This window comes from Falco punctatus (genome assembly GCF_963210335.1).
Source record: "Falco punctatus genome assembly, chromosome: 16".
Taxonomy (NCBI): domain Eukaryota; kingdom Metazoa; phylum Chordata; class Aves; order Falconiformes; family Falconidae; genus Falco; species Falco punctatus.
In genome coordinates, this window is record NC_137596.1 from 2415953 (window position 1) to 2434879 (window position 18927).

Sequence of the window (18927 nt, forward strand, 5' to 3'; positions counted from 1 at the left end):
AATGGCGTTAATAAAGCTGGGAATGGCCGGATGCGTCTTGGCTCCTGCGACACTGCTGGAGTCGTAACTCAGCAGCTGGAAAAATATCCATGATCCAGACCCAGCCCAAAATTTCAGGGCTGGTGGCAAAGGGGTTTTACTTCTTTATAATATTTTAAAAGATGTATGATTTTCCCCAGGGTGTAGCTGGCTTGGGGAAGGGAAGGGAAGGGAAAGCTTTCCTAATCTTGAGAAGGAGGGAGCGCTGGTGAAATTGTGCTACAGGCCAGGTGGTAAGGAAGACGGGAGGCTCTGCCGGAAACCTCGCCCCAGGTTTTTCCCATTTTTGGGTCAGCTGGCTATAAAAAACAGCACCACCCAAGCACAGGGATGGGCCTGCCAGCACCCAGTGAAAGTCCCTCCAGCTCAGCCTTGAGACTTCAGTTACTTCTGGAGCAAAAAGAAATATTTAGGCTTAAAAAAACCATATTTTCTAACCAATGGGAGAAAAAAAAAAAAGCCTCAAGGGCCAAAGCTCCGCTCTCAGCCTAAGGGTTGCGTCAGCTGCAGTCACGGATGCCCATTTGGGACCTTGGCAAATTCCACGTGGTACAAAGACAGGCAGAAAGCTTGGGTGGTGTGGGGGAGGGGTCCTCATCTTCACCCCAAACTCCCCATTTTCAGGCCAAAGCGCAGGATGTTAAAACCAGTGATTAGCGAGGGGTTTTCCTCATGTCCGTGCAAGCACGGAGGTAGGCAGGGTCCAAGGAAAGGCTCGAGCTGTCCCTGGCTTTCCCTGCCCCTCATCTGGTGGGTGAGATACATGAGAGCGTCTCTGACCATTTTCTCCTGGATTTGGTTAACAAATATCAACTGGTAAGAGCCAACCTCACTTCAGGGAGTATCAATCCCCACTCCTTCCACAAAGCAGCAGCACCTTCTTTATCAAACCACCCCAAAAAATAAAGCACCCTACCCCAAACCCTGCAAAACCGACATCACTCCCAAATACCCAACATTTTCAAAGGAATATTACAGCGTCTCAGGAAAATACAGTGTCTTTATACGACGCAACTATGACAAAGGGGAGCACATGCAGGGTCTGATTGAAACGAGGTTGTTTAAAAATGTGGTTAAATCTCGAGTGCTTGGGGAAAACAGAGCAGCCAGAGGCAAACCCAACCACTCGCCTGCCAATCTCCGTGGGAAAGCGGGGAAAAGTCTCGCAGCCGGTCTGGCAAAGGAAAAATCCAGCGAGGAGAAAGCCACTCTGTGAGGCGTGGACAGAGAAGGTCGGGTTTAGGCGAGGAGGAGAGAAATGAAGAGGGAGGAGCAGGGTTTTGCAGCGGCTTCAGGGTAGGTGGCAGTCGAAGCCCGTGGGTTTCACGGCACGAGGTCCAGCGTGCCAGCACAGGCTTTGCAGCGAGCTTCAGAATTAGGCAGCTCTGGCCGGGAGGATGCACAACCCTAAAAAAAGAAAGGCGAAAAAATTAATGTATTTATAAATAATCCAATCAAAAGGGGGGAAAAAAAAAAGCCCACCACCCCAACACTTAGAACAGCCCACAAAGAGATGCTGTGCCCAAAGCAGATTGCCAGTTCCCCCCCTCGAGCAGAAATCGCCCCCCAAACCCCCGCTGCTCGCGGAGCGGCTCGCTGCACCTGTAGCGCCTTTGCTCCCCGAGGGGTTTGCGGCAGTTCCAGCCAGGCCCGCATCGCTTCCTCCCTTCCCAGCCCTGCGGCCGGCGCCGGCTAGAAAAATACTCGCTCCATGAAAAGGTGGCTGCACATGTGTCGCCTCGGGGCAGCCGTAATTGTAGTTTATGCGGCTCATTTCTGGGGTTATGCGCTCTTGATTTTTTTTTTGGGGGGGGGATGGAGTGCTTTACAAGCACCAGTTTGTTTTATTTACTCCGATTAAATTTGGAAAGGAAAAAAAAAAAAAAAAAAAAAACAAAACCAAACCCACCCAAACCCTGCAGTTAACGTGGCAACACCTACATCATGCTGTTTCCGAGGGGCAAGCAGGTTTCTTACAGCCGCGCACAGGGCCAGCGGGAGCCGCTTCAACGCGCCTTGTTTCATTTTCAGGGGCTGTGCAAGCCGTCAGCGTTCCCTCGAGCCACGGAGTCAGGAGTGCAGCCGAACCGCATTTTGTCTTCCGCAAGCGGGAAGGTGAGCCTGGCTGGCTTTGCATCCCCGTTTCTGCAAACGTCGGAGTTATCCAGCACCTACAGACACAAAGTCACCGAACAGAGCTCTGCTTCTCCAGCCACACCGTCCCGACTCAGCCGAGGTTCCTTTTTCTTATTTATTTTCTTATTTACCCAGCGGGTTCTTCCCAGAGGAACGAAAAGAGGACGGGAGGCATTCATGGAAAGGAAGGTTTGAGAAAACCACGATGCCAGGCTGCCAGGGAGGCGGCAGCAATCGGTCATAAGCATCAAACCCGCTTTGCTAAATCCCTGTATCAGACTCTTCTCACGCTGGTAATACGCCACAGAAAACACACTCTGTATTTCCCATTGTTGTTCTTTATATTATTACAATTTTTTTTTTTTTCGTTTTTTCTTTTACACATAACAGGCTAGTTTCGCGGTGCATGGGGGGAAAAAAAAAAGGAATTTCAAGGCATAAATAATATAAAAAGGCAACCATTTTTAAAAACAAGATACATTCATATGACACTACTACAAAAAAATAAATAGTGACTCTCTCTGTTATAATTAACATCCCTCCATCACTCCCTTTCAGCGACTGTGCTGTGCAGTTACTGGCGTTAAGTGGGGACAACGGTCACTTCCTCAGGTTTCCTGCAGCTGGAGCTGCGGAAGGTCCCCAGAACCGTTTAAGGTGACTCTGGATGAACTCCATCCTGGTTTTTCCTTACAGTCCTTCGAAACAGGTTGCAGAATAAGGGGACTCCAGCTCAAAATGTGGTTCGATGTTTCCGAGAGCACACAGTTGTCACCTGCAAAGCAAAAGCAGGGTTGGTTGGGGGGTGGTTGTTCATTTTGTTTGGGTGGTTTTTTGTTGTTTTGTGGTTTTTCTTTTTTAAGATCATCTCCTCTTTAAGCTCAAGGGACCCGGAAGCTCCAAAAAACCAGATTAATAAAGGCAGGTGCTGCTCTTTGAGCTCAGGCTCATCCTCGCTGTACCAGGCACGAAACATCAGGCAGCACTCAGAGCGCCGGCTCCACCTGAGCACGCCGGCAGCGCCGATATCGAACAGGTCACACCGATTTGGTCAGCCCAACTCGCACCTACGTCTCTGTGCCTGTTCACGCCGGTGGGGTGGCTCTACGCCGTCACGGATGCCTGCTCATTAGGGTAGAACTCCATCAGGTAGCATTTCAGCAGTTTCGGGTGCGCGGTAGGTACAGGCAACTGCGAGCCAGCATAAATCAGTCACAGCCTCGTTATCTGGAGCGCGTTTGCTCCACGAGCTCCATTTAGAGGCATCAATCACGAAGGGCATGACAGCCGCAGGCACCTGAGCACCGCTGCTCCCATTTTCCACAATAGGAAAGGCGGAACGCTTAATCTCTCTCGAAAAGCCAGGTCTTTTGTGGGCTTAATTACTAGCTTCTCTGCAATAAATTAAGCGCCCTACAGCTGTCCTACAGAATATTCCCGGCTTCAAAGCCGGGCGCTGCCCTCTCCAGAATGCCTTACCATCCGCGTAATCCACAGAGAGCCGGTTCATGCCTTCTCGACAGCAGGGATGCTGGGCCGAGGGCTGCTCCGCTTTCTCCTTGCTGTCCTCCTCCAGCCGGGCGCTGAACTCTGGGACGGTGGAGGCCAAGCACATGGCCACCATGACGTGGTGATTCAGAGGTTTCATCTCCAAACTGTCCTGCTGATAAGGTGCTACGATGGGCACGATGGGTAGCGCGTTGCTGCTGAAAGTGCCGTTGGTTTTGGTGAAACACCTGCAGACGGGACATAAGCCGAGGTGAGGTTACACAGAGCTGCTTCTTTCCACCACTTATCTTGAGAAACTGCGATTTTTAACTACTTTACCACATGTCACTCGCTGTATCAACAGTCAAAGCACTTGCCAAATCACTTGTAAATACGTATTTTTGGATCAATCCTGACATTAAGAAAAGGATCGAGCAGGGTTTTTTTTTTTCTCCCAACAGACAGCTGAAAACATTCAAAACATGCTCTGGGTTGCTTCCCCCATTGATTGTGACCCGACGACCCGACTTGCGAGTCCATTTCTCCATCAAGGCAGCCCTATAAAACAAGATTTTCACTGCCAAGAAAAAGAGCTCAAGTTTGAAACCCAAACAGCAAACTTAAGTACCTTGGAAAATAAATACTGAGCGTTATCAGAGCGAGTGCAGATTAGAAAAATGTATGCAATATTATAAACTCCCCCTCTGCTGTGTAACTCAGATTGTGGCCCTATAATATGTGCGTAAAGCTGTGGAATTGAGGTTAAACTGCTAAATCAATTGTTACAGCCAAGCTATTTAACCTTTAAACAAAAAGGAGCTGGACCTTAAGAGACATGCATACCATCGCAGCACGCAGGGAAAGTGCCGACAGTGTTTGGAGGCCCGTGAACAACGTGGCCTCCGTGTGCATTTATATAAGCAATTCCTACGTAAGAAAGCCCAAAAATCACACTTCAGTGTGGTTTTATACAAAACCGTAACTCCCGCAAAAGGTTCACTTGTAAAGCTGCCATAAACTTCGGGAAACCACCCCCCAAAACCCTCCTTGGTTTGTGGCGCAGAACAGAGGTGGATCCGCAGATAAAAGCAAGGCACTGAAATAAGGACGGGGAGCGCTCAAACCCACCGCCAGCTAGGGACACTCCGAAACGCTCCCACGAATGTTTGACAGGCTTCAAGGATTTTATATGCCGATAAAAAAATGCTCTGTGTTGTATCGGTCACTTGTTTTCCCCCTGTTGAATTTGTATCTATGCGTCACCTGTTGTGCTCATGGTAACAAGCCTAATGGATCTTGCTACAGGTTGCTGGTTATTACTGGGACACTACCCAAGGGCTGGCACTTTGAAATATAAAACCAGATCCCTGGGATCTGGCTGTTGAGGTGCTAGCTTATCTAGTACCACAGCAGGTTTTAGAGTGATTCTGGCCCAAAATTGAACAGAGCTGACCGTTATATTGCTGAAAAGAGGGAGGAAGACAGACGTGGACATCGTCAGTGCCAGGGTATCAGCCATCAGAGCCTACTCTGGTAGCAGCTGAGCCCTCAGCACCACAGTACTGAACTCGGATGGATTTAAAACCGGGAGACACTAAGCCTGACAATCACAGCAAGGTCCTGCCCAAGCCCCAGAAACTACTTTTATCCCATTAGAAAGGTCAGGGCGATGCATGAAAACATCACGCTCAAGGGAGTCATCCTACAAACTCACTTGGAGCCTCCGTTTAGACTCTCACTTGAAAACCACGATCAGTATTGCCAGAACTGAGAGCGCAACAAAACATCCACAAACAAGGCAAATAAACTTTCTAGAGGAAGAACTGGAGCAAGTTTCCCCTGCGGCAGATGTTTCACTTGCAAAGCCAAAACACGGGAGAAGGGGGATCCCTCCAGCAGCTGTGGTATCGCCCCGGGGAGCTCGCTCCCCTCCCAAACACTGCGAGGAGCAGCCCCGAGCTTCACGTTCAACCTTCGCTCCCCTATTTTGTCCTTCCACTCCCATAACTGCCTCCAAAATCATTATTCCAAGTACCAAAATACCACAGAAGCCACTGAAGAATCCACATGAAACATTTGTTTGGTCTTCAAACAAATCCATTTATTAGTTTGCATTTCTTTCCGCAGAGGTTTTGACTGCACTCACTTATTATTAAAAAAAAAAAAAAATCTTAGAGGAACCCATTTAAAATGTTTGGTTTTACATGTTTATGGGGGTTTCTTTTTAAAGATACAGAGGTTGGTGTAGTTCTTTGTATTACCGTATGGGCTTGAATGATGTTTCGAGACAGCAGTTCAGCTTTTTAAGCTTAAATAACCACATTTTGATGGAAGCTAGCCATTGGTATACCCAGAGCAGAGTGCGCACGAAAAGCGCTGTAAAATCCCTGCTGCAGAAAACACATTTTCTACCAATTTGCAGTGCTAAAATCCTACCAAACTGTAAACCAACTTAGAAGCCCCCACCTGCATGATTTAGATTTAAAAAGCTGGAAAACCAGACCGATACTGCTTTATTCAAAATGTGTAGTTTAGATTTCTGTCCAGAATACAGCAAATCTGCAAAAGAGAGATCTGCAACAAAACAGATTTCTAGATACCTGATGGTTGCAGAGGAAGTTTTAGTGGAAAAAGAAGAAAAAAAAAAAATTTTTTTTTTCTTTTTAGAAGAAAAAAAAAAAAAAATATTGGTTCTCAATCCTAAGGCAACAAGTGTAAACCACACTCATCTCACTGGCTTTGTCCACAATAGCAGAGCGGGTATCTGTGTTTCAGCAACTTCTACCTCTGGCAAGCCTCCACAAGCAGTTACGAGAGCATGAAGTGCTAATTTAAACAGAAGACCGAGGGATTTCACCGCTGTAATAATAAAACCTGCTCCGAGATGGCTATTGCTGAAAACAGCCACGGTAGCCAGCTATTAAATACGCTAAACCTTTAGGATTCATTTGCACGTGGTCACAATTCAAACGGTGCTGATTAGGGCTGAATTTAGCAGTCAACTCCAGGCATCCCGCGGAAATCGGCTCATTTAGGAATTAGCGGTGCCAAGGTGGAACGTCAAGAGCAAGGCCACGCGCACCTGAAACGCTCACGAGCTAGAGACCGTCGCCCTGCTAGAGGGATTTCCACTCGAACCTCCCTCCCCCTGTCACGACGGGGGTGTTTTGCAGGGGGAACTGCCTGGCTTCAGTACACAAGGGGATATAACCGGAGGGTGGGACAAAGCACGGGTCCTCTTTGCACCAGCAGGAGACCTGCGCAAGGTAGCTGCAAGGTTAGCAAAGGTGGGGAGAAGACTCCAGCCCCAAATTCCCACTTGCCAAAAACCTACCGACTTGACTGCCCTAACCCACCGTGCCTTCCTCTTCCTCCTCCTCCTCACCCTGGCTGTCCATCCAGCTCCCCAGCCCCTGGTGTAATACTCAGGCACGTTTCTGGTCGCCCCCATTCCCCTCTCCCATGTCCTCCTCCCATTCCCCCAGCACCAGGAAGGGAACGGAGCGGTCCCGGCTGTGCAGCTCTCCTGCCAAACAGAGGTTAATGGTCCCCTCTGGGGTAAGGCAGCTGTAAAGGACAACTTGTTTCTCTATCAAGCAGTCAAATATAGAACAGGGATGTGAAAATTCAAAGTTCAGAGCCTGCTGATGACCCGTCTGGGAGGAACAGTACAGTTGCGGAGGATGGAACCCATTCCCCCTGCTTTCTCAAGAAAAAAAAAAAGAGCAATTAAAAATATAAATATGCTTAAAATGGAAAAGCAAGCTCTTAATTATGGCATAACACATACAGCATGTTCCAAATTACGGCCAGTCGTACACATCTTGATGACTGCTGTTACACAGCCTGCCTTGAAAACAGACAACTGGCTTGTAAGGGAACGGTAGCTCGCTCTTCCCCGGAGATCAGTCACGACACCGGTCCAAAGTGTGCCCAGCTCTACCTGTGAGTAGCAGCTCATCTCTGTCACGCTACCACACGTGTATTTATGGAAGGAGGAAGAATCTGAAGCCTGTTATATTTTAAATAGTAAAAGCATGAAAATAAAGCGACCATGTTTTCTGCCTTCAACAACAGCTTAATTTCAACTCAGCTTCTCCAGAAGTACACCTAAAGGCAGTTGACAATTTCAGTAAGACAGAAAATTCAGAGTATGATTGAAAAAATCCAGAATTTACCACTCACAGCAGTCCAGCATGTCTGACTTTCAGTCCTATTTTTAGTCACTAAAATAACCAGAGGTTTAGTCAGAAGCCTGGAAGAATATTCTTTAAAACTTTCAAAAGTGAAAAACCTAATAAAAATCCAGATTCACATCTACAACGCAGAAGACAGATTTTCCCTTATTCTATGCAAGAATCCCTTTTCTCACGCAAAAAACTCATCCCACACCGACAACGGCTGACCAAACTGCTCCCGAAGAACCTCAAACCCCACGTTTTACAAAGAAAGCAAAGCTGTGACCGTAGTTCATTCGTGTTCTTAAGAGAATGGCAGGAAATGTAAAATACAGAAGACCAATTAAATCCTATTTGACAAACTCCATATGGAATGATTTTGTTATCTCAAACCTGAAGAAAACACAGGAAATAAGGTTAAAAAAAAAACCCACACACCCCAGCGCCCAACCTGCCTCGTTTCCTAGAGGGCAGAGGAATATGTTGAGCAAAACACGCTCTGGGGGTTGAATAATTCGTTTTATTCCACCCTGCAGACAATCACCAACTGCTCTCCAAGTCATATGCTGCCATCGGGCTCCTCCATCCCCTCCGCCAGCGCTCAAGCTCTCTGGCTTTTGTTTGCCCCAGCTTTAACACAGCACCTGGAGCGAGGGCTGCTGTTCGCGAAGGTCCTGCCTCTGTGCCAGTTTTACATCACCTGTTATTGTTCCGACAATTTCGGCAATTGATGCACTCCGAGGGATCAGCCTGCGGCACGGCTGTGTACATCCCACCGCCCTGCAGCAAGGAAGGATTAATAAAAAAAAAAAAAATAAGCCAAAAAAAGAAATCAATCACTATTCAAACATACACGAGAGTCACTGAGGAGGCAGTTCAGCTCAAGCTAGCACCCCAAGCCCCTCGCTTCGTTTTCAAACTCTAATCACCTTATCAATCTTCAGATCCGTGCCCTGTAACGTGGCATGGCAACACTGAGCTATTATACAAAGTCAAGTGGAGGGGTTTTGCCAGCATGTGTGTCAGAGAAAAGTAAATAACTGCAGCTTAGACAAGTATGCGGTAATTTCCCTGGTCTGTTTTCAGCTTAATATGCTCAGGTTTAATTTAATAAACACACTGTAAATATGTTTATTTTTAACACTGATGACAGACATGAAAGCAAATTGCTGTTCATTAGCAAACTGTGCCCGTTTGGGGAGACAGAGTATTAAATTTGCAGGGCTGATGTCACAAACATAAACCCATCCCACTTTCCTGTAATTACGCCAATTAGATCAGTTTACCTCGCTACACTGATTTTTGAAACATTTAATATTTTTACAGATGGGGTAATTCCTTAGCCAGCAATGACTCTGGGTGAGAGGGATTTTGTGTTGTTGGTTTTGGCTGAAGGGGCCATTACAAGCAAGTAAAAATGCCCAGATTAACACATACCTCATTGTTAAAGACTAGGCGGACACTGATGCGGGAGCCGCTCGAAAACGGCGCTGCGGAGCTGGGCTACTGCGCCGTGTTTCGGGAGGGGAGCCCGTTTGGGAAAGCTCACCTGGCTTTTGAGATTCCAAGCGGTAGGTAACTTCTAACAATCCCTATTTTCTGCAGACACGGGGCTTACCCTTCAGTTTTGGAGGCCTCTCAGTGCAATAGGGAGCACTGAGGAAACGCCTGATTAGTCTTGATTGCCATCCTGGCCAGTTTCTCTCTTCCTCATTTAGCCCAATCAATGAAACAATAAAGAGAGTCCTAACAAAGATGAGAACATCCTGTTCCTCTGCACTGTCTCACCCGTGTGCCAGTCCTGGTCCTTCTACGTGGGAAGAGATTGTGTGACTCAAACTTTCTACAACGTGGAGGGGGGAGAAGAAAAACTCAACCCAGTCAACCGTTCGCAACGAGGCAGCAGCACTGCAGGTCCCATCCTGCGGCACAGAGGAGCTCCGAGCACCGAGACTTGTGTCCCCACGTGCCTTATTTCCTTCCTTCCCCCACAAAAAATAAAAATAGGAGGGACAAAACACCAGTGCAAGCCCCCAGGCTTTCTCACAGACCAGCCTTCAAGCACTGCAAAACCTTCCCTTCCTGAGGGCTTGTATGGCCGGAGACTTTTGGAGAGTTTCACCCACTGGGAGGTTGGACTGGTCCAAAAAAACACGGTTTGCTCCTAGGTTGCTCTTGAAAGCAACAAAAAAGTGGCACTTGCTAGACAAGCAGACCAAAGAGAGCATCAGGTGAAAAACCAACTGGTCTGGACTTAAAGTTGGAGTTAACTGAAGTGGCAACTACCGTGCAAGTGCTAATTTGTTGTTCAATAAAATGAAGTGCTTGTGTTCAATTACTAACACAAACAATAGCCCCCCCTTTTTTTTTTTTTTTTTGCTCCAGAAACAGCATGGGTTATTCAGACTTTTGAACTTTTCCTTTCAGTTTTCCTGGGCAATGTTCACAGTTTTGAGTAAGTTTAGTAAGTCTGAATGCAAGCCATCTGTTTCCATAGACAATAATGAAATCATTATTCTCTCTTGGAAACGGGACACATTTCAGCAAATGAAGTATTTTTCCACAGCATACAAAGGCTGGATCATAGACTTAAATTAGTTTTTAATTTTATTTTAAATTTCAAAACAAAAAATGAGCCCTTCTCAACAGTCACAAACAAGGGACTGAAAAAAAAAAAAAGACAGCGTTATTACGTTGCTGCACTTCAAGATGTATGGGGCATTTTATTTTATGGAACCTCCTGCTACATTCGTGCTTTGCCATAATTAATAGCATTGCTTAGAGTTACAGATCTGAAACAGGTGGGGGAAAAAAACGGGTGATCCATAAAGCTGCAGAATAAGCAGCTATAATTAAATCTATTTAACTTGAAGATTGAGAAATACCATATGTACAAGTAAAGTATCTCAGCCTAGTACTGAAGCATTCTCAGAGCTTACATGCTGTTAGGAGGAGGGTAGAGGCAGATTTCCCAGAGTAAGTGGAATTCTTGCTGTCATCTGATACTCTCAAATGAAAACCATGATGTTTGTATCAGAAATATCAGCCCAGTTGCTTCCTCTGGGATAAGTAATTTAGTGGAACTGGCTGTTATCAATGGATGAGTATTTCCCCCACCCAAATTAAGTGTGCTTCTACAGTCTCTGAATAAATCCCAAGGTCTGGGCTGAGCCCTCCACCCGGTGTAAGAGCTTACGTTCACAAGATGGTGGGGATGTTCATAGTCCACGTGTGTCCTGGACAGGGAGCTGGTGTGCCCTGGGTACAGTCCAGCTCCTCCATTCATGATCCCGTTAACTCCATTAGCAACTTTATGATGGACATGCGGACAGCCGTTGCTGAGGCCGCCGTTGCTTATGAAGTTTCCGTGGATGCTGCCGTTGACTCTGCTTGTGCCGGGTAAGGTCGTGTACTCGATCATTTGCCCGTTGATATCTGCCCCTTGATACAGATAGCCAGGAGGGTCATATTCTGCAAAAACATTGTTACCAAAATTATTGCCAAAGGAGAAGTTAAACGAGCATCTCTAAGATACTAAAGAAACTTAATTTTCTCTTTCTACAGGCCTTTGTAAAGTAACTGTAATATGTACATTAACTGTAATGTCTAAGTGCTTAGCATACAAACACAGAAACGTAAAACAGCAACATCCAGGAGAACAGACCAGGAATGCTGGTCTGAAAGGACTCGGCTGACATCAGCCCCCATGAAGAGCGTCCCAAGAATGGGCCATTTGTATAACCAATAGACCCTCTGCCATCTGCTACGAAGTAATGCCAGAAAATATCTCTGGGCTGCAGTTGAAGACACTATCTTATTTTGCAAGAATTCTTGTCTCGTATCTCTCTGACAAGGAGTCAGGACATTTTAAAATAACCACAGGCTGTGGAAAGCACAAGGCTGATTTATGAATTACCAACAGAAAAGATCAGTGAAGAGATGCTGCTAGCACAAATCGTTTGGTGGGCACACAGCACCTTGCAAAGCGTGCTTAAGCTCCAGCGCATCTGCTCAAGGCTCCTACTTGCAAACGAACAGATCCTCCTTATTAACACCTCTATAAAAGACTTGAACTCCATTGTAGCATGAAGGGACCGAGAGGTAGCAAGGGACTTGTCCTCCAAGCGCTGCAACTTCTTTTTCTTTCCAGATACACACGAGAGAGGGAGAGATTTGAGGTCCAAGTCTCCACGTTTTAACAAGTACCTATGATTACACATGAGTTCTGCCACTGCAATCAGCAGAAACCTATGCAGGCGCTCAAAGTTAAACATAAACTGAAGAAACTTTGCCCGGACATTTCACACACCGTGCTTTGGGTGAAACTGCAGCACATTTTTTTTATTTTTACAGAAACTGTAGAGCAATGCAGCAGGGCAGCGAGTATCAATACAAAGAAATGGAGACACTGCTGCTTTGAAAAAATCCAAATCTTCACCTAAAGCACACCTAGAAAGTACAAGTCTCTAAATAAAAGCCAGTTGGCTTAAAACAGGAAACGGCTTCCCATTCATAAAATATAACATGAACGTTACTAATTTTACTCCGATAATATTTTCATGATGAAAGGAAACCAAAAATAACTCACTCTGCATGGCGTTTTGCTGACGGTTCTTCCACAGGCACATGGCAATGAAAACAATGAGAATAAGGACCATCACCCCAAGGACGCAGCCCACAATCAAGTACAGCATGTCACTGCTCCGAACGGGGCCGTTGGAAGGGCCAGCTCCGCTTCCCCCAACCCGGTCGGGGGGATTTGGTGGCGTACTCAGATCTTTCACTGGATATTCGGAAGCTCCCGGCGTGCGTTTCACTGGATGAAAGGAGAGACAAGTACAGGTACATTTGCTGAATGCGTCCTCCAAGTGTGTTTTCACTATGAAATGAAAATAATTACCTGCCGAGTTAGAATCCTAATGCCTCAAAAAGAAAGCTTCCAAGTCAATATTAAAACCTATAACGAGGAGGCCAACTACTATTGGGTAATAACCATTTTCCAAGGCAAATAGTTATTATCCAGCTTGCTAACCCTCTCATTGAGGTCACTCGAAACTTTAACGAGCAACTTGACATACGCATGGCTAGAACTGCACTAAGTCCCAACTTGAAAGAGCACAAATCTTTCCACTTCTGAGGTCAGGAAAAAAACCGCAACATGCATTTCTATCGCCTAACCACTGCCAGATGACCTACTTTTATCTGATGTGAACCCTGCTAACCCCATTTTCAAAACCCTACTACTGAAGATACTAAGAGCTGAACAGCAAAATCACTGAAAACGAGATGCTAGTTTAACCCAGGAATTAAATTTACATTAGTTTTCAGCACACATTCATTTCATTTGACACTAAAAACCTACAAGAGGTGCCTGGCTTAGGAGCAAAGCTGGTCAGAGACACATAAGCACGTCCACACAGATATGTTAGATAAGCTGGATCACCCCACAAGCCTGGAGGAGATGCATTTTACGGAAGACTCAGTAAGAATGACAGATTACATCCTGCCAACTTTAAAATTAGAGAAGAAAGTTGAATTCCTTGCAGGAGGAAGACCAACCGTGTGTGCTGCCTTGAAGCCCTGCAGCTCCCAGCCCCTCTTTTCAAAGGCTTTGCTATTAACTTAGCTAAATTTTGATGCTTCCGCTCCTAGAGAGCTTTTTTCTTTTTTCTTTTTTTTAAAACATTTTTTCATAGCATGCATTTGAAGTTTACTGTCTGCATTTTCCCTTTACAGCCTTACTTGGTTTTAGAGATTAAAGGAGACAGGAATTCTTCGCAAAATAAATGTGACTGCCATATCTGACACTTCCAGAGAACAGTACAAACTTTGTGCCAGAGGCATGCAGGATTAGTGACGGAGGCAGCCAACATAACCATCAATTGCTGCGGTCTGCACTTATACAACGTGTCACAGAGCCCCAAAGACATAAAACAGACATACAAATCAATTCTGTCATCTTCAAGCGCATGGTTGTCTCCTAGGAAGAGGCTATCAGCATAGCAGGGGAAAAAAAAAAATAAAACGCAACCCAGAACAACAATACTATCTTTTAGGCCAGGCAGATCTGCAGAGCTTTGCTAAGAGGCCTTCTCGGGAGTACAAGGTATCAGTTTCAGTATGTTCAAAACAACCCCAGCTTCGGAAGACAAAACAATCCTCCAAAACATTCCAGAAAATTATGGTCTTCATTGCAGCTGACTTTTGCGCTGAAAAAAAACCCCGTTCAACACAGCAGATATTTCATGCCACAAACCACCACCTTCACACGGTCCGGCAGGCAAGCAGACGTGTTCTTTGGGTGCTCACCTTTGGTCTCACAGATCATGACGTTGCTGTACTCGCTTTCACCACCTTCGTTATAGCACTGCATTTTAATGTCGTAAGATGTTTCTGGCTGCAGGTGATTTATCAAGTGCCATTGCTTTGTACCTGGCGGGAGGGGGAAGAAAAAAAAAAAAAAAATAAATCAACTGTGTTTCATTTACTCACATGAGCCAGAATTAGGTATATCACAGCGTCCTTCTCTAAAATGAAGGGGTATTGCAGCTTTTTCTGTTAGCACAACAGTCCTTATCAACAATTTATGGACTTAACTGAAGTCATAAGACTCACATTGCGCTGCAAAATAGATTCTTAGAAGAACCTTTTGATGAATAAATGTGGGTTGGGTTTTTATTTTTCCCCCCAGTATTTTCAATTGTGGGTGTTTTTTTTTCAAAAATCTTTCTCCACAAAAACCAGAAGTCACTAAACTCAAAAAATATCCAAGTTTCCAGCATCTGTATGTTCAAAAATCAACAGCAGTTCTGTGCATCTTAAATATGAAACTACTGAAAGGGTGGGTTTAGGATGGGTTATGCAAACTACTTGTATTACATCGGGCAAGTAACAAGGAGAACCTGACACAGAAAACAGATTTAACTTGGGACAAGGGAAAAACTTCACTGTGCTAAGACCCTCTCCCAATCTGCCATCCTGCAGGATCCCTAGAGATGCAAGGCACCGACTGAAGCCACCCGTTTTTTGCAGGAAGGATACATCTGGGTTGCTCAACTTAGCCGAAACCGCAGATAATTGAACGTGCATTTTATTAAACATACTAGGAAACAAAATTAGACAGCGTGGCTGTCTCTCGCGCTGCCTGCCCCTGCAGAGAAGGATCCCAAGCCAAGCAATCTTCTCTAATAGGACGGTTTTGTCATCTCTGGCTCCTGGCCAACATTTCATTTAGACACCCTCCTGAAGTACTGAGCACTTCAATATAAATCACTCTCGGTTTTTACTTTCACAGGCTTGTGACAAATTTTAATAAACAGCGACCCTTCCCCCCCCCCCTTTTTTTTTTTTTTCTTTTTAGGGAGTTTAATTAACTGTTTGAGCGCTCTTAATCCCTCTTGGAAAATACCACCTTGAACTGTTTCCACTGTTTCTAAGAAACTGTCATACCACCTACTGATTTAAGTATTAATAAAAAAAATAAAGCTTGCTCGGCTGGCAGGGGCTGTCACCATGACTCTGTTCAAACTTCTCCAGGACCCAAGCCCAGGTGCAGATACCCCTGCCTGGCCAAGAAAAGGGCAGGGGGTACCCATGAGGATCCCACCTCGGTTCGGGATTTTGGGAGAGGATGCACTGCACGCTCCGAGCTCCATCCCTCGCATGCCGAGCGTCCCAAGTGAGGGCTGACAAGTCCTGGCTGAAGCTAGAACCAGCCTTTCCCTAAATCGCACGTTCTCCCAAGATTCATACTCGGTTTTCCCGGCACCCCCACCCCCAAGCATTCCTTTTGGTAATTACTACACCAGGTTTTAGGTTTCCGCTTCAAACCATTAGTGGAACTGGAATCAGTACAGGCACTTTAACTGTCCTCTTCGTGCACCATTAGCAAGGAAAAACATTTAAACAACTGACATCAGACTGCATTTACATTTAAAATTCAATCTCCAGGACCCTCAAAACAGAAATTCAGACCATCAGTGCAGGATGGGACTAATTTTGCTTTGCTTTTGCTTAAAGCTGCTGAAAGATACTGAGGAGCCATCCGAGTCAACCTTTTAGCTTGGTTTTTTTTTTTCCTTTAAATAAAATCTGATTTTGCCCGTAGCAGCGTTTGTAAGAAAAAAGTTTTCTGCAGAGTTTTGAATGTCTCTAAAGACAAGACTTAACAGGAAACAGTAAGGAAAGCCTGCGGCAAGTACTTCGCTAATACAGGCATCACAACACTTTTTCCACAACTCATGCAGTCATTTCAAGATAAAATTCCCTGTCAAAAAACAGACAGATTAATTCAAAGGTAACAGAGGGGAAAAAGTGAAGAACAAGTGATTTATGGCAGAAATACCTTAAGTCACATGCTCCTCTACATATTTCACATCAAATGCTTCCAATCACACTTTAATTGAAAATAACTCTTCTCTTTCCCCACCCACCCCCAAAACCCTAATTTAGGGAGCACAGTAAAGAAAAGTTTAAGTTTAAATATTTCCACCGAATGAGTTTCTGTTCCAGGCTTTGGCAGAGCAGAGCAGCTGCTAATGGTTTCAGACTGCCACAAAGAGTTCAATACACACACACACACTCTTGGAAAAAAAAAATAAAAATCAGAAACAAGTTAATTTCACAGCACAGTGGAGCCCACTTAAACAACTAACTGCTTAGTGTATAAGATTTATAAACACATAAGTTCTGTCTAGCAAAGGCTAAAATACATTTGCAGATGAAGGTGCAGACTGCATAAGCTTCTTTAAAGCAATCCTCCGAGCCGAAACTCTGGATCTTTAATAGCTTTATAGTGTGCAAAAGCTTATGTCATGCATCAAAGTACTATGTGGAGTATTGTCTAGCCAGGGAAAATTTTCAAAATAAAGGCCCAATCCTCTTGTAAGTGAAATAAATGGGGGGGGGGGGAAATAATTAACGTCATCGGGACAGAATGAGATCACTACGTTTACTCAGCCCAAGTAATAAGAACATTAAGTAAAATATTTTTAAAAGGGTTTTCCACTTCTGGACCAATACAGACATTATCTAATAACTTCTTCCAGGAAAATGATGATCTAATATGAACAGGGGGAAAAAATAACCTGACTAAAAGGCAAAATGAAGCACAAACATACCTGCATTTGCAGCGCACTACAGCACTTGAGGCTCAAAGTGACTTACTTATAGTAGGATAAGCAATTAAACAAGGTAAAAGGAGAGAAAGGCAGTTACACACAAGGTACTGCCTAGCTTTGAAAATCCATGCTGGGGTAAATCATTTTAAAAGCCAGCTAGTTATTAGTATGGTCTGTAACGCAGATGAGCTTACCCTGGGTTAAATCTCATTTACACTGCTTTCTCTTTACTCAACTACTTTAAGCTAAACCAGCTTAAATAGACCTACATTAAGGATTTGCAGCAGTGTAACAAGACAAACTTAAACCCAGTATTTAGTTCTCAAGTTTCCATGTAGCAAAGGCTTGAGAAGGAAGAAACAAGTTCATGTGTGGGCAGAACTTGACATTACGTAGTTGAGATAGCTACTTCTGTGAAATATACTGTAAAGACTTAGTTTGGGAAAAGCAGTTTAGATTTCATATAAACACAGCCAACACGGCTACATGATGTTCCTCCCCGTCGAGCAGTGTTATTTAATACGCGTTCACTGCAGCGTACCTTCCACGATATCCCTCTTGTAGTCACTATCATTGTCACTGTCTGTAGGCCGGTAATAGATATAAAATCCTTGGATGGGTGTGTTGTTGTTGCTTGATGTAATATACTAAAAGAGAATTTTATAAGACTGCGTTAGAGAAGAAAAATTTTAATTGAGTCCTGCTGAGCTGTCATCACTGAATATCTTATCACTTTGAAATATGGTTGGTTTTTTTTTAATAAGGTTGTGCAAACAAGGTGTAGGGGGAGGTTTGCACAGAGGCTCCAACAGAAAGAGGATCATCAATTGCTGTGGATTTACAGACGGATAAGATGAGCTCAGTGCCAGTTCTTACAGGGTTGCAGGAGAGTGCTCTGCCATTGAACTCCTCCGAGCAGTTGAAAAAATGAGGGTAGCACAGTGACAAGAGACCGAGCTGGGGCTGACACTTTCCTCCCACATCACTTTCCAAACCATCAATTAGGGTTTGACCATGAACGGTCTGAAAGCTCGCGTGATTAATGGAAATGGAAAAGTTAAGATCATTTTCACTTCAGAAAGAGTGAAGGTCACTCTAAAATTCAGCTCGGTAATATTTTACTTTAAGTTATGCAGCCTCCTGAGGAACCAGAGGTTATTTTAAGTTTATTATCCTTAACATCTCTTAAAGCTGAGCTAGCAGAGCAAACTAACACTGGGAATGCTACACGTTAAATCCTCCAAAGTATACTGGGGGTTAGATTTCAAAACAAGAGCAAAGAATTTCTGTGGGTTTCAATAAGGACTTTAAAGTACTTGTTTACAAAAGACGAGGTAACAGGGGAAAGCAAAACGTTTCTCTAACATGAAACCTCTACTGGATGCGAGGGAAGACGGCGGGTTTCAAACCCAGCGCCCAGCCATCACAGCCTGGATTGACAAAAGCAGCAGGAATTGCAGGAAACGAAGCCAACTCGCTCGCAACTCATGGCACGAACAGGGGTTTGGACAGAGTTAAGCCCACTGGTGCCTCTTGATATATCTGTGCCAAAGCAGGTGGACCAAGGCGGCTGTAGCCTTTCACTGGAGCTGCCAGTTGGGCTTACATCTGGTGTAACCCGAGGAGGTGGTGCACGGCATCCCCAGGGAGCTGGAAGGGGAGAGCGAGGTGGAGGGAAGCTGGGAGACAGCACAGAAGGCAGCAAACGACTGACAGGGCTGCCTCCAAGGAGAAAAAAAGGGTTTGGAAATGGGGGGCAAAGGGCTCAAGGGGCATATGGTCCAGTGAGTTACCCAGTTCTACCATAAAATCATGAAGTATCTTAGTCCTCTTGAGGAGCAAGATCATCTCTGAGTCCTGGGGGGAGAGGGGGGAACCACCACTCCCTACTCCGCAATCAGCTCCTAATCCTTGACTTTTAAGAGCCACAGCAGTAAAAACTGGCCTGCAACTGTGAGAAGAGGAGA

The 18927-nt window shown here is 45.0% G+C and overlaps 1 protein-coding gene across 3 annotated transcripts in view; it reads right to left on the minus strand.

The window, feature by feature from the left end:
• CDON (cell adhesion associated, oncogene regulated) overlaps positions 1–18927 on the minus strand; it is a 59757-nt gene that overhangs the window by 1629 nt on the left and 39201 nt on the right. Inside the window, exons 14-21 of one of the 3 annotated variants that reach the window (XM_080366474.1) lie at positions 17502–17607; positions 14151–14273; positions 12430–12657; positions 11038–11312; positions 8542–8621; positions 3655–3911; positions 1981–2950; positions 1170–1446 (exon numbers count right to left, since the gene is read on the minus strand). In XM_080366474.1, coding sequence (XP_080222600.1) covers positions 2784–2950; positions 3655–3911; positions 8542–8621; positions 11038–11312; positions 12430–12657; positions 14151–14273; positions 17502–17607 — 1236 coding nt within the window. In that variant the 3' untranslated portion in view covers positions 1170–1446; positions 1981–2783. Of the gene's footprint in view, positions 1–10; positions 1447–1641; positions 2951–3654; positions 3912–8541; positions 8622–11037; positions 11313–12429; positions 12658–14150; positions 14274–17501; positions 17608–18927 lie in introns of those variants that run through there. The other 2 variants (XM_080366473.1, XM_080366475.1) reach the window with 2 other exon arrangements.